Source organism: Lactuca saligna, chromosome 1 (assembly GCF_052625555.1).
Source record: "Lactuca saligna cultivar CGN05327 chromosome 1, ASM5262555v1, whole genome shotgun sequence".
Classification (NCBI taxonomy): domain Eukaryota; kingdom Viridiplantae; phylum Streptophyta; class Magnoliopsida; order Asterales; family Asteraceae; genus Lactuca; species Lactuca saligna.
The window spans coordinates 81,370,266-81,386,232 of record NC_136417.1 but is presented as its reverse complement, the minus strand read 5'-3'; the positions used below and the strand labels follow the sequence as shown (position 1 = coordinate 81,386,232).

The window sequence follows — 15,967 nt, the reverse complement described above, 5'->3', positions numbered from 1 at the left end:
CATAATGCTGTGTCGAGAAGAAGGAAATAGAATCTGATCGATTTTTCTGAAGATGGCAGGATTGACCTCTCGAATTTCAACCTTTAATATATTTTACTCCTAACACCAGATTCTATTCGAATTAAGTTTCTAAAAGACACCTTTAGACCCTGCTAACTTATTTTTTCCTGCATTAAGGTTATCATAATTATGATATCATTACTATTAAACTTTACTTATTTATGTAAATAAATACTTAAACCTTAATTGGTAAAAAGTCATATAATTACTTATTTAACTCCACTTATTTCACCTTACAAGTTATCCTTCAATGAAACCCTTATTTCAATTATTTAATAACCCTAATTTGAAATAGACAGATGGAACACAGGGTGTTACAGTAGATAAGAGGCAATGTGATGTTCGGGAAGAAGTAGTGATTGTGAGGGTTCTAGTGTGTAGGGTAGCTTGTGGATTAGAAGATCGAAGATACTTAAAGTTGGATTGGATAATCTCAGAGTAATTGATTTGACCCTGTTGTGCAGCTCTCGTATGAGTCTAACCATTTCAGGGTTAATCTTCTACTCGAAGGATTATCTGAGCCCTCGGTCAAGTATAAGTATTCTACAACTGGTTATGGACATGGATTTTGTTTCTGATGGTAGCATCAAGATAATCATGGTGGGAATTTTTATGGTTAAATAGTTATTTAATGAGGTTTTGGCATGGTAGTTTTTGGAGCATAGGGGGTCCGTCAGGGAGATAGACCATTATAGATTTAAGATCTCAGAAAGATAGAAGTAGTCCTCTGTATGAAAGTAAAAATGATCTTTCGTCATGTTTGGAAGGTTCCGATGGTTGGGTTCAGCTACCTTGGGAAGGCCATTGATTGTGCAGGATGATAGTGGTACTTCCAGGATGGCGAGTGTAGGTGGCAGTGGGAAACACCAGTTGGTCCGGGACAAGTAGGAGGAGAATTGCGGGTGTATCGTGTGAGATGATTATAAGGTAGGTGACTGTCGCTGACTTCGAGGACGAAGTCCAGCTTAAGTGGGGGAGAGTTGTAACACTCAGAAACCAGAAGGCTAATTAAGGAAAGATAATAAGCAAATTGAAGGTCTACTCATCGAGTCCAAGGGGGACAACTTGAAGAGTAGAAATAAGTTTTTGGACGCGGGTTAAGAAACCTACTCAACAAGTTGGGGAGGACCAACTCGATGAGTTGGTCTGGGTTTTTGAAACCCTAAATTTGGGGTTTTGCACCCTATTTAAGCATCTTAATCCCAACTTTATGGCCTCATTTTCGGCCTCCAAGTACCAAACCCTAATGTACGAAACCCTAGAGCCTTGTGTGAGTTTGTGAGCCATTTTTTAGAGAACTGTGTTATTTGAAGCTTGTAGAAGAAGAAGAAGCTAGAGGATTCTAGGAGAAGATTGTAGATCCAGAAGCAACATCTCATCCTCTTAATTTTCTGGTAATCAAGCCTCTAACTTGTCTAGTTGTTCCTTAGATCATCTTATTTTCACTTTATTGGGTTTTTGGGTCCAAGAAACTTAACCCTTGGGATTTGGATGTCCCAAGCAAGGATCCCTGCAGATCTGGAATCATTAAGGGTTGTTATGGCATAAAGGTGCAAAATTTATGCCGTTGGAGCCCCCATGCAAGCTCTAAGGTGTTATGTTGGCCTTATAAGCCCAAAAGGCTATGCATGGAAGGAAAGTTGAGAGCTTTACATGTTCAAATGATGTTTAAGGCCTAGATCTATGTTAGTATGCTTTAGCTTGGAGTATTATGGCTTTTGGACCAGGATAGTGTTGGATTAATGTCTAAGTCCATAACTATATTTGGTATATACTTGACCCGACTCGGCATGGTCCATTTAGGTTGCACTTCACCGACACAATTTATATGGATAGTCTTTTAAGAATAGTATATTTATGATTTATATTAGTATATTATAAGTTCTAATATATTAATAAGGAATCATATTATTTAATTAGTATTGATCAAGACTTAATTTAGAATTGATTAATTGATCAAAATGAACTAATTAAATATGGACTCTTATATATATGGAATGGGCCAAGTTCATTTAGGTTGGGCTAAGCTTTCATGGATAGTCCATGGAGTCTTTAACCCATGGATCATATGAAATGAAAGGTCATGGGTTTAACCCTAGTCTCCATACTATATAAAGATGTCCTTGGTTGGTGAAATGGGCACGAGTGTGGGTACACTACGAAGGGCTAGCCGATTCCACTAAAGAGAACCAAGTATTCATATTCTCTAAAGTCTTCCAAGGTGTTTTGGTGATTTGTGATTCCACTTGAGGCTTCCACACTATTGGGGCTAAGCTCTTAAAGCTTGAAGACATAAAGCTACATCAAAAGGTATGTTATCTAACTAGTACTTTGTAGTATAAGAACTTCTTAATATGCTAGTTAGGATTAAAGCCTTGGAAAGATCTTATTTGCATGTATAATAGAGAAAACATAGATCCAAGGTATTTAGGGTTGCATGTACACGTAGGAGTGTTAGAATGCTCAAAACCCATCAGATATATGTCCTAAAGAACTAGGGTTTTAGCTAAACCCATTAAGAAGGACTAGTAGCGGGTAAAGTTGGAAACTTTACCCTTAAAAAGGGCATTTCTAGTATGTAGATGGAGTAAGGAGTTGGGATCTGAAGGACAGGAGCTTAATCTATTAAGATGGCTCAATCAGACTGGGGAACTCGACGAGTTTTGAGAGGGACTCGAAGAGTTGAGTCGTTTTGTCCCGATTCAATTTAATGTAGGACTCGACGAATCTGTGAAAGGACTTGATGAGTTGATTCGCTGAATCGCGACTATGAGTAGCTAAGGAACTCGACGAGTTGATGGAGCAACTCAGCGAGTTGAGTCAACCCAGAATGTTAACTTTGACCAAAACATGGACTTTGACTAGAATGTTGACTTTGACCAGGAGTAAAATGGTCATTTTACCCTAAGAAGGATTATCAGTTATTGACTAAGTATTATGTTGGTAATGATAGCTCGAGGAGTCGAGAGATCAGTAGTTCGTGGATCTGCCAGCTAGAAGCGAGAGGTTTATTTGCGGGATTCTACAATCAGCTTCTGAGGTGAGTTTTCTCGAATACGAATGGGTCGAAGGCACCAATTTCGACCCGTTTATGTATGTTAGCATATGCTAGAATTAGGTCCAATGTCGGGGATAGACCAATGTAGCTTATATGTTTCCGGATTTTGGTCCGATGTCGGGCGAGGCCCAAGGAAGGTTTATATGTATGTTTCCGAACTACGGTTTGATGTCGGGTGGTACCCGAGGAAGGAATGTATTTTTAGTTATACTTGTTGTCTTTTTGATACATGTATGTGCCTAGTAGGGAGGTGAGTGTGGGTGGGGTACCATATCTCATCACTAGCTGAGTATGGATGGGGTTCCATATCACATCGTTAGCAGAGTATGGGCATAACCCATGATAGGCGGGGCCTTAAGACTAGCAGTTATAGTGTTGTGTTTGACTTTTATTTCCTAGCATCATTATATGTTATTGTTTGTATGAGCATAATGGGCAGGGCCCAGAGGCAGGCGGGGCCTGGTAGAAACAGATTTGTATATCGAGTGGGGCTTGATGCCAGGCGGGGCCTGATGCCGGTAGGGCCCAATGTAGCGGGATAGGCCCAATGTATGTTGTTATGTGATTATGTGTATGGTATATGGTAGTTTGGGGAGACTCACTAAGCTTTGTGCTTACAGTTCTCAGTTCTAATTTCAGGTACTTCCACTAACAAGGGGAAGAGCTTGGGTTGACTGCATGGTACACACCACAACTTTTAGCCTGGGATGATTTACTCTGATATTTTGACACATGATTTTTATACAATATTTTTTTATGATGATTTGAGATACATTAATTATTATCTTTATTTGTGATGTTTGATGAATTATGGTTTTTCTAAACGATTTTAAAATGAAATTTTTGGACCGTATTTTTAGGATGTTTCATTTACACGCGCATACATGATCCTTAGCACCCTAAGATTCTTACTTGAGTCACGTACGGATCTGGTGATTTCGGTAGTATGGACCCGACCTTCCAGACCAATCCTGTATTTGTCCCAAGTCCTCCTCTTAGGACCCTAACTCACAAGTACTTTATCCCTCATGGATATCTAACTACTCTCTCAGTAGTCTTCTCAAGATAGACATCTAGGTACCCCTCCTAGATTACTCTTCCACTCTAATCTATCTATTAAAGATATATGCCATGTACACTAAGCAACACACAAAGAGAAAATAGCAAATAGTATCGATCAAGGAACAAACTCCTAGGCTAAGGCATCATGAATCAGGCAACTCTAGCTCAAAATCCCTGAAATACCTAGCATACCATCTAGCATGCATTTATAATATCTCAAGAGTAATTTATCTCATAATATAAGCAAATAAGGGTATTTTGGGAAACACCACTCGGGCTCTAGCTAATTGTACAAATTGCTTCGTCTTGTTCCCTCTTAAAATCCTTTGCTCGTTAAAAAAATCACTTCTTTTTGAAAAATTTCCTCAAACCCTCAGTTTGAGTCCAGACATACCCAAGGGTACATATGAATCCCTCAAACCAAGGCTCTGATACCAATTTTAACACTCTAAAATTTTATACAAAATTTTCAAATTTCAAAAACTCCACACAAACATAGTTTAGTAATTATCAAGCTAAATTGGATTTTTCCCAAACACAGAACATCAGAAAATTATTTATTAAATATCCCAGAATCCTCATAAACACAAATGATCAAGCTGGTGTGTACAATCATGTCGGCGCCTTCCTGCGATCCTAAGATGTACCTGAAACACATTTCACACAAACACTGTAAGCACGAAGCTTAGTGAGTTCCCCAAAATACCACATACACAAACAATTAGCCTCTCATGGATATGTTTTGATGAGGACCCTCCAGTCATATGTCTCAGTGAAGACCCTCTGGTCCTGTTTCTCAAGAATGACCCTCCGGTCTCACTACTCGGTATGGACCCTCCAATCATAACATAATATAAACACAGAGTAATATAACAACATAATTCACAAGACAGAAAGCATAATATCACATAACTCATTATAAACACATAAGACCCTCCAGTCAATAACACAAATAAGACCCTTCGGTCGCACAGTAATTACCACTCAGGTAAGTATAGTGAGAAGACTCACCTCATAAAGTAAAGCAAGTATATCCCGCACCTGAACTGTCGGTCTAGACTTCGCCTAACATATATCGCATATAGATTTAATTAATATTTGATATTAACAAACCCTAAAAGTTTTTAGGCTAGACTTCTCTACTAATATCAGAAGGGTAAAAGACCATTTTACCCCTCCATGTCCTTCAAGGTCCACAATTTGACCAAAACCCTAAAAGTCAACGGAAGTCAACACCCAACATGTACACTAGGCGTACAGTCTTCTACGTTGGGTGTACAGCTGCTCATGCATGCGATAGGGGTGGCTCAGCGCTACGTTGCACATAGCTGGGAGTACTCTTGACGTACGTCCCAGACTCACTTTTCTCACTCTCTTGGCCTTAACCCGTTAAGACCATAGTTATAATCTCAGATCTGGACTAACTAGAGTCTATTACTTCACAATTTTTAGGCTAGGCTTCTCTATTAATATCAGAAGGGTAAAAGACCATTTTACCCCTCCATGTCCTTCAAGGTCCACAATTTGACCAAACCCTAAAAGTCAACGGAAGTCAACACCCAACATGTACACTAGGCGTACAGTCTTCTACGTTGGGTGTACAACTGCTCATGCATGCGATAGGGGTGGCTCAGCGCTACGTTGCACATAGCTGGGAGTACTCTTGACGTACGTCCCAGACTCACTTTTCTCACTCTCTTGGCCTTAATCCGTTAAGACCATAGTTATAATCTCAGATCTGGACTAACTAGAGTCTATTACTTCACAAAGTTGGTGACTTTAAGCCTTAGCATGGTCAACTCTAAAACTCACAAATTCTCCTCCTTTATTCACAAAAGTTCTCATATATCATGCGTGGGGAGATATTGACGACCAAGATCTCCTTTTTATGAATCCAAACAACTAGAAACACCTAAATGGACATACGTTATGCTCTGGAGTTCATCAAACTCATAAAGCTTCAAGCTTTAGGGACATAAACCCTAAAAATGGACCAAAACATGAACTAATCAAAACAATGATAAAGCTTTGAGCTTGATACCTCTAAATGATGCACCAACCATAGGGAAACTCATATCCAAAAGCTTGGATACCAACTCTTCTTTCTTCAATGCTCCTTCTTCGCAAAAGAATCCCACAAGATCACTCACTAAGCCTCAATTGCTCACACAAGCTATGAAAAGCAGATTTAGGGTTTGAGGGGAATTGAAGGCTGGAAATGAGACCATCATGTTCCTTAAATAGAGACAGACAACATAATTATGGTTTACACTTTGAGCCTAGTACACCCAACATACCCTCTGGTACGCCCCACATACTGGGTGGCCTCCACGTGCATAATACGCACATGAGTACGATGAGCGTACACATGAGTACGCCCCTTGTACTCATCTGCCACCTTTTTCTCATTTAAGGGCTAGTTTGACAAAATCAATGAAATTAAGGGTCATTAATACATACATTATTTCAGGATGTTACATTATTTGTCTAGCCCAGATCTGCGAGTGTTACATCCGATCGGGTTTCTGATCACTAATAGTGTCAAGAAGATGAAATTTGTTAGGATATGTGAAACGAGACGAGTTCAACTAGATAAATTTGTCCTTTGATTTCTTTATCAACTCGGGATGAACTTTGATGAAACTCTGTCTTGTAGAGAAAAAATAAAACCAAGCATCACTACTACAAATTCGAAATAAATATTAAAACAAAACAACAGTCGGAACAACAAGCGCGGTTGGCATAGTAATTCAAAGAAAACAATTTGAGACAAAGTTGGATTTCAACTAACAAGTACGAATCTCGTTGGCTTTAATAATTTTCCCAAAGAAAAAAGAAAGAGGAACTCATAATCCTACCTCGAAATAATAAAGAAAATTGATCTAGACGCTCATGCGTAATAGTAGAAACACGAGAAGGCATTATACGAAGAGACATTACTTTTCCTAGTTCGAAGAAACTCAAATGGAGGAAAGGAAGGGATATTAAAAAAAGTAATGGGGAAAGATCATCTGATGTGACAAGAATTTATAACAAACATAAAGCAGGAAAAGCAAACCACCTCCACATTAAGAAAACAAAAGACCACACAAGCACCAAGGCGTGTAACAAATACTTCAAATGTTTCGTTGACTGGTCGATTCAATATGCATTTAAGCCTAATTATTAAAACCTATCTACCAACCACCTTTAACAATTAGGTTGCAGGCTTAATGGTGTATGGGCATAGGCCCACACACAGAAACATGTCGGCAAAGCAAAGATTAAACCGAACAGCACCAACAAAGCCTAAATATCCTCAAAGTCGGCTAGTAAGACGACCCAATCAGTCATGTCGAATAGCACTAAACAATAAAGAAAATCTTTCGTATGGATCTCTAGGTGCTATCCCAGAAAACATGGAAAAGGCAACATTGTTTTGTTAAAGGGCTCTACCCTTGTAACCATTGGACAAAAGCAATACCTAGATATGAAAGCAACGAATTGGACTAACTTCCACCTATAAAAAGCGTTAGACACCTATCGAACAGGTAACACACCACTCTTGTGCAAAGAAACTTCAAGTAGTTAACCTTATATCCTAAATTAACATCTAACTTAGGCATCGAAGAGTAATACTAGGGTCCCTACCCGATATAGCTTTCTAACCTAATTTTGTCTATCTTATGCAATATGACTTCCCGGATGCTCATTAGCAGAAGTCATCAACGACTAGCTAGAAACGTATCCGAGAGCCTGCGTAGCAATAGATGCCACAATAGAAAACGAACGCATCCCAAAGGCGAGTATTCAAAAACCAAGCTCAATTAGGCACTTTGCATGATACATATGCATTCTCCTTGCGACGCCTCAGCAGAAAGTCATCTTAACTTATATGTGATATAGATCAAAGAAAATATGGTAATCTTTTTCCTAATGAATTATTTCATTTCCATGAGTTTTACATATGAATTTAAAATTACTTTGTTCTCAAGATGATAAGAAATCCATTCAAGGGGTACAAGGTGTCTAAAATTGAATTTTCTAAAACATAAGTGCTTATTCTTGATGGACTTTATCAAGACAAATATATTTTTATTCATCCATGAGGCATACATACGAGATGAAAACTATTTTTGCATATATATTTTTACCACATCTAGCAACTAGCCTAGTACATTCAAGCTTCTCAAACTTTTGGGGGTAACTATTGGCAATAATATAGTTACTAAGGCATGGTCCAATTGCTAAAAATTATTATGTCTCTCCAACTTTTGGTTTCGTGAGATTCTATTTTATGGTGGGATCATGGACAATTACATCACTACCAACGTCATTCTCATCATCATCATCATCAATATGGACTATGTTCTCATCATCATCCTCACCCATATGTTCATCCATATCATCCAAAAACTCATATTAATCTTCACAAAAGTGTAACAAAATGATCATTATCATAATGAAATGTTATGTATATAACCTTTTCCCATTCATATCCATGGGCATATTTGGCCAAAGAACCTCATCATCAAACTCCACTTCATAATCAAAATCCACATCTTCAATGCCTTACCTTGCTTCCTTCCTGATATGGATGAGCAAAGGAGCCGACCTGGCTGGAACCGGCCCGAATCGAATCTGGCTCGGGAACCGTAGTCGGCCGAAATTAAGAACCGAACCCAGACCGCCAGTTCTACCGATTCCCAGTTCCTACTGGTTGTTGGTGTGTCTTCAATGTTGGAACCGATCATCGAGAAATAGCAACATACTGTTATAGTTTTTTTCTAGTTCTACCGGTTTCGGTTCCAAAAATTCACAAGAATATCATCCCGGTCTCGGCTCGACCGGTTCCATCAGGTTCCGGTTCCGGTCGGTTCCCCGGTTCAAATGCTCATCCCTACTTCCTGATGTTATCTACTTTACCAAATGTTACTTCCCCAATAACCCTAATTCATTTTCCCTGAAAAGTTAAATGAAATTAAAGTTGCAAAATTATCAAAGACTACAACCTTCCTTGGCCATAACATATATGAAGAGCATTTTGGAGGGGTAACTTCATTAAAACATGGTCTATGCAATGCTTACTGTGGTTAGCTCTCAACACCTCTCTGCAAAAGGATATGATTGTGTATGAGAGGTATATTTGTTAGCATAAACGTTTACCTCAAGGTATATTATGGTGATGTGTTTGAAAAAGATGCATGATAATGTACATATTGATGTTGTATCTTATCCCATGAATTCGATCTTAAAGCTAAGTAAACTTAAAAATCACAGCACTTGTGATTCTACTCGTTTGTAGACTTGTCTAGAATCCATGATACGATAAATCATTTGATTAGAAATGTGAATGTAGTCATGACATGCATCTGCTTAGTCAGATTCCCCTAATAAATATCCAAGTGCATTACAAAGTTGTATATGTATGAATAATGTTCTTTCGTGGGTTATGTTTTAAGGAGAAGCAAGAATGAATCTCATAAAGTTATTAATATCAGTAGGAGATGACGTATGATTTACTATAAATGAGTAAAGGGAAATGACTCATAAGGCTAACCAATTGTTGAGTTTGTTCTCATTTGCTCTCTTTCCTTTATTTTTTTGTACTCAATATATCATCGAACTTGTTGTTTGTGTTCACGACCGGCTATCACAGGTCAAAAGCCGATCAAAAGGGTTATGGTGAACACAAACAACAAGTTCGATAGTATATTGATTACAAAAAATAGGACCAAATGAAAACAAACGCAACAATTAGTTACCTTCGAAAGTCATTTTCCCAAAATTTTGCACATATCGTTTTCATTTAATGACACCGTGTCAACAAACTGTTACCGGTTGATAACCTTGAAACCAGGACCCCGACCAAGTAACAAAAAGAAAAGATGTTTGGTTTAATTTGGTAGAGAAAAAAAGTTTTGATTTAAAAAAATGTAAAAATATAGTCTTTTTCAATCAACCCAGTAGGCCAATATTAATATAGGATGGATATATGGTGTAGCAAAAGATTGATGATAGATATACAAGCCATCTTAAAGTTAGGGGTTATATTTACAAATATTTCATATCCAAAATCTGTTATCCGACTTGCCTTCTCAATCTTCACCCTCTAATGGCGGCTTCATGTGTTTCATCGTCAGCTTCAGCTTTCACACTCCAATCAGATTTTTTAAGAAATCGATCTCCAAAACCAATTTCCCTATCATGGAGTTCTTCGTTTCCGCAGTTTAATCTATCCCTCAGTTCAGTATCATCAAATCGCAACCTCAAGAACAAGGTACGCTCAACTCTTGAGACTCGTCTGAATTAATCTGGATATCTATTTGAAATTCAAACACAGTTTTGTGTGAGTGTATTATGAGGGAATATGACTGAAATTGTTCGTATGTACATGATCTTGTCTATGTAGATTTTTATGTAATTGATAATGCTTGGAACAGATACGTGAATAGAGTAAACCTAATCTCTCATCGAGCTCTTGCGCTTTGACTTTTGGAGTCAACCGAAATACCTTCAAAAAGCAAATTGATATGATATTATTACATGTTAATGTCAAATTATTTTTGTTTTTTAGAGTTATTATAACAAAGACTTAGATGTGGTTTTCAATCTTCCTAAAAAGCTTTATGGTTTTTTTTTCGAATTGAAGTTGCAAAGAAGTAAGTTTGACCATGAAAGTCAAAATGATCAAATTCAGATTTTGGAGTACGGATTTTATGTTTGGAAATTACTAAAAACAGTAAAAGGGGAGTTTGGTTTGTTGGATTTCATAGTATTTGGTTGGAATTGGAATTCAATTCCATTCCAATCCCACATTAGGGTTCAAATGAGTACATAATTCTATTCCATTTCCTATCAACCAAACAAACGTCAACATAATCCAATTCCTCTAAATTTCAATTCATTTCGAACCATTTTGCAACCAAACACCAATTTTGAATCATGTTTTCACATGAAGTTTGAATCCCAATTTTGTAACAAACTAATAATAATTTTGAAGACCAAAAAGATATATTTTTTTTTTTCTCAATCTAACTTACATTTTCTAGGGATTTGTTGTCGAAGCGGCTTGGACACGAAGATCAAGAAGCGAACTTGACAAAAAACCAAACAAAAAATCATGGAAACAAAGAACGGATATGTACATGAGACCATTTCAACTAAACGTTTTCTTTTCAAAAAGATTTGTTCATGCAAAAGTAATGCATAGAGGAACAAGCAAAGTGATATCCGTTGCTACTACAAATTCAAAAGATTTAAGGAACACATTGCCTTCGCTTATAGACAACGAAGCTTGTAGGGTCATAGGTAGGTTAATAGCCGATCGATCAAAAGAAGCCGATGTTTTTGCCATTACTTTTGAAGCCAAAAAGAATGAAAGAATCGAAGGGAGACTTGCCATTGTTCTTGATACCATCAAGGAGAATGGTATTATCTTCGTTTGAACTTTTAGTATTTACATATTTGTCCCTGAATGTTTGTCTTAGCAGTAAGAATGTGAGAATTTGTCTTTACTCATTTAGTGCATTTGGGACATTGTAATCTACCTTTTCCCATGTTAGTTGTGGGCCCGGTTTGTGGTGTTCTCTTTTTATGATAATTAAAAGGTTGTGTAACTAGAGCAATCATTGTATGTTCAACTCTTGATTTAGTGTTCTAAAAGTATCTAAAATTATAGTTTTTGAGTATTAGAATAATTCATAATAAGAATGTTGGTATCATGATCATACAATTCCCTTTGAATTAATAGTAAAATTATAGTTTTGAGTATTAAAATAATTAATAATAAGAATGTTAGCCCATCTCCAACTCTTAACATTATTTTTTTCACTTTACCTATAATTATAGTATAAAATATAATGTAAACAGTAAAGTCTTCCAACCTATTACATTATATTTAACACTAAGAAAATATTCTAGGTATATTATTCTTTATTCAACGTGTTATACTAAAATCCAACACTATATATAATATTAGATATAGTGTAGGGTTTGAGCATTATAATATAATTTAAAATGTAAAAATAACATTTTTAGTGTAGGGTTGAAGATGTCCTTAATATCATGACTATACAGTTCATTTGATTTGACTTAACAGTAAGAAGGTGAGAATCAGTCTCATATTGCAACTTATATTTTCCCATGTTGGTTGTGAACCATCTTTTTATTGTATAACTAGAGCTATCATTCTATGTTGAAATTTTCGATATTTAGTTTTAAAAATATCTAGAAATTTAGCTTTGGGTATTAAAAGAATCGATAATAATAAAAATATTATTGTCACAAATCATAACGTAATCCTTTTAATAAAAATCAAAACTAATTGTAATACATATAACAACTTTGATAGAATTGGAGTAACCCTTCATGATTCTTGAGTAAATTGCTCATCAACCAAATTACAAGTATGTATCAGGCGCAGTCCTGAACTAACAGTTCAGGACTGAGCCTGACACACAGATTGTACGTAACACGTTATTTGGCAGGGGCAAAAGCAGCTTTGACGGCTTCAAAGACTTCTCCAACGGGCTTACCGGCATCAATCTAAAAAAAATCATTAACATAAACATTATTAATCAATTTCCATATAATAAATAATACTATAACAAGAAAAGACTTGTGAATTTACCTTTTTGACCTTCCCCTTAGAGTTGTAATACTCGATAACCGCAAGACTAGAATCAACAAAAACCTTAAATCGTTTCCTTATTGTCTCAATGTTATCATCTACTCTCCCCTAAAAACCCCCAAAACAGCAATAGTTTTTACTTATTAGGTAAACTCAATCATAAAGCATTACACTTATTTTATAAAATATAATTTAATCACTACAGAAATTTTATTATATTTTTTATTTTATTTTTATTTTAAATTATATAACCGAACCTGGTTACGACCCAAGAGGCGTTTCTCCATTTCTTCCTCAGAACAATCAAAGAAAAGAACAAATTCGGGTATAATTCCAGTCTAGAATAAAACCATAAAAGATTAACAAATTAATCTCAAAATTTTAATAAAAAAATAAATTAGAAAGAAAGAAAAAAGAAAAAAAAGAAACTCACAACTGATTCAAAAGCTGCACGATTTTCCTCATTACGAGGAAACCCATCGATTAAAAACTTGTCATTCTCATTTTCCATAATTGCTTTTTCAAGAAGTTTAATTGTTACTTCTGAAGGAACAATTATTCCTTCTGATATCATGTTTTGGATCATTGTCCTAAAAACCAACAAAAAACAAAAATTGTACAAAGTCAACTGATTTTCTTGACTTTATGTATTAAGTAGTAATATAAAAATACAATAAAATTAAATAAATACCCATTTTTGGAACCCGATTTTATTTCTGCCCGAAGAAGATCTCCAGCACTTAAATGTGTGTACCCGAAGTGCTCTACAATATTTGCACATTGTGTGCCCTTACCACTGCCTGGACCTCCTACATATTGTAAGATCACCAAGGGTATTTTAGTCATTTAGATCATGTTTCTTTTTTTCATTCTAAAACATGATTATTTAAGTCCTCACCTAAAACAAACACAACCTTTGGCTTCTTTTCACTAAGTACACTTTTGCTTCCTTCCTGCAATAAATTAGGCCTATTAATGTCATCTATATGTAATAATTAATAATACATTTAAGATTCAAGAAATCAACAAGATGATGATGATGATGATGATGATGACAATATATGAAAGAAAAGGAACTAGATCTATGAGATCACTCAATCACTAAAGATATAGGGCTAAATCTGTAAATTAGCAACGTACTTTTCTTCTTATTACAACTCTTTGCTTTCAAAAAAATCCATCTAATTATATAAATAGAAAAATGCTTTAGTAAGATAAATGAAAGCTGTAATAGAAAATTCACCTTGTTTGAAGAATCAACAACTGTCCCCATGAGTTCTGCATCAATCCAAAATATCAAAATTAAGACTAGAAAACAGATAATTCACCATGTCTTTTTACAGATCTTGAAAAACAAAGGCACCCCCAAATTAGAACACTAGCCAATTCAAGATACGAGCAAGATCTAATGGGTCAAATGGAGAATTGTGAGATTTGGGTGACAACTAACAATGTGTCCAAGTTTCACGATTATAATGGAGGAAATTCGTCTTCATATACTGATTTAGTCGAAAGCATTTGTTCAATTTGTAGATCATTTCATGACACTTCAAATTTGATCAAAAGAACATGCGAATTATGGTGATCATAGATAAAACCAGTCGGTAGTACAGAGAAATTGCACATTGTGTACATCCAATTGACCTACTTAATTAACATCAACAGATCCCGCCCAAAAATGGAAAGCGGAAATCAGGGGTTTAAGATTTAAGATCTAACAAATGGAATCAATTAAACCCACAGGAAGCTACGATTTGTAATGGAATGGAATCGAATGAATCGTTTTTGAGCAGATCAGCGAGATTAACGTTGTTTGAATCTTACCGATGTGAAGAAAACGTTGGCGACTTGAAGAAATTTGACGAGAGATCTGACAAAATTGCGAATGGCGATGTCAGTTTTTGCTGAATTTTCGGGGTTTTATATGGTCCTTAGACCGCGTTTTTCTTGAAAAAGCTCAGAGTCCGGAATCTTGGATCTTTGTCACCTTTTTATTTAGGGTTTTTTCCAAAATAGACCTTATATTTATACTTTTTTTATCTATTTAAACCAAATGTTTTATTTTTTTCCTAAAAAGACCACATGTTTTGATGATCCTTGTTATTAAGAAAGGATAACCGGTTGACTAGTAAATAGCCAGTATCATATGTCTCTAGGTTTCGTTCACTGCGCTTCAAGATACAGAAATCGATATGCAAATCTAGGGCTTTTTCTGAAATCACACAACAAGAAGGCTATGGCATCCAATTCTTAGTTCCAGAAATCTACGCTTCAAGATACACAAATCGATATGCAAATCTAGGGCTTTTTATGAAATCGCAAACCAAGAAAGACATGGCATCCAATTCTCAGTTCCAGAAATCGCACAAGAAGGCTATGGCATCCAAGAATCACTTAAGTAAATTATTTTCTCGATCTCACGCATTGTTCTGGTCGATAGCCTTTTGCTCCACTCACCAACTCCACAACTATCTACGTTCAACATTCCTTATTCTCAATCCTCAGGTTCAATTTTCGAATTCCCCTCTTAGTACAAAAACTTCTGAGTTTGTGATTTGTGCATCTCAGGATAATATGTTTTTCGATTTTGTTTGTCTTCTTAGCTCCTGATTCGATCTTTTGGAGTTGTGTGTTAATTGATGTTGATTCAGGAGAACATGTTGATTCATTTTACCAAACTACCCTTAAGAAATCTAATAGAAAACAACGACAGAAGAAAAGAAAACCAAACTTATATCACTTTATCAAATTCTGTTTTTTTAGTATGCACAAATCTAATAAAAAGTATGTTTTTTTGTATGAAAACTTTGTTATATGAAACTAAATTGATGTTTATTGATGTTAATTCAGGTTTATAAAACTGAATTGATCATTCTTTGCTTGATTCACCAACTTGTTAGTCCTCAAAAATGTCATCTTCTTCGAGCATCAAGAGCATCAGAAGTAGAAGGATAGTAAGGAGCGGTGGAGTTGACTTGTGCAAGTGTAATGAAGAAGCTCCTATGTTTACATCATGGACTGCAAAAGAATCCTGGTAGAAGATTTTATGCATGTCCAAATTACAAGGTAAAATGTTTGTAAATTTTTTTTGTGGATGTCGAAATATAAACCTGAACTTATACCATGTAATGATATAATTGATCATTCTTTGCATTGTACTGAAATAAAATTATAAA

The 15,967-nt window shown here is 35.9% G+C and overlaps 2 protein-coding genes across 2 annotated transcripts; one reads left to right on the top strand and one right to left on the bottom strand.

Moving 5' to 3' along the window:
* The first annotated feature begins 10,196 nt into the window (after positions 1–10,196).
* Positions 10,197–11,802, top strand: LOC145040477 (Ribosomal L18p/L5e family protein). Its single transcript, XM_078988396.1, has 2 exons — positions 10,197–10,439; positions 11,212–11,802. Exons 1-2 carry the CDS (start codon positions 10,275–10,277, stop codon positions 11,605–11,607), a joined length of 561 nt encoding a protein of 186 aa, XP_078844522.1. The 5' UTR covers positions 10,197–10,274; the 3' UTR covers positions 11,608–11,802.
* Positions 11,803–12,415: 613 nt separating this feature from the next.
* Positions 12,416–14,766, bottom strand: LOC145040468 (UMP-CMP kinase 3-like). Its single transcript, XM_078988393.1, has 8 exons — positions 14,616–14,766; positions 14,035–14,069; positions 13,690–13,744; positions 13,483–13,600; positions 13,225–13,381; positions 13,049–13,129; positions 12,792–12,899; positions 12,416–12,706 (listed from the first exon to the last, which is right to left on the bottom strand). Exons 2-8 carry the CDS (start codon positions 14,062–14,064, stop codon positions 12,638–12,640), a joined length of 618 nt encoding a protein of 205 aa, XP_078844519.1. The 5' UTR covers positions 14,065–14,069; positions 14,616–14,766; the 3' UTR covers positions 12,416–12,637.
* Between the last annotated feature and the right edge of the window lie 1,201 nt (positions 14,767–15,967).

Excerpts from the sequence above, each read along its gene's own strand:
- LOC145040468 (XM_078988393.1), bottom strand. The coding sequence starts at position 14,064 with ATGGGGACAGTTGTTGATTCTTCAAACAAG. Across the intron at positions 13,601-13,689 it reads AAAGGTTGTGTTTGTTTTAG|GAGGTCCAGGCAGTGGTAAG; the intron begins GTGAGGACTTAA and ends TACAATATGTAG. Across the intron at positions 13,382-13,482 it reads AAATCGGGTTCCAAAAATGG|GACAATGATCCAAAACATGA; the intron begins GTATTTATTTAA and ends GTTGGTTTTTAG.
- LOC145040477 (XM_078988396.1), top strand. The coding sequence starts at position 10,275 with ATGGCGGCTTCATGTGTTTCATCGTCAGCTTCAGCTTTCACACTCCAA. Across the intron at positions 10,440-11,211 it reads ATCGCAACCTCAAGAACAAG|GGATTTGTTGTCGAAGCGGC; the intron begins GTACGCTCAACT and ends TACATTTTCTAG.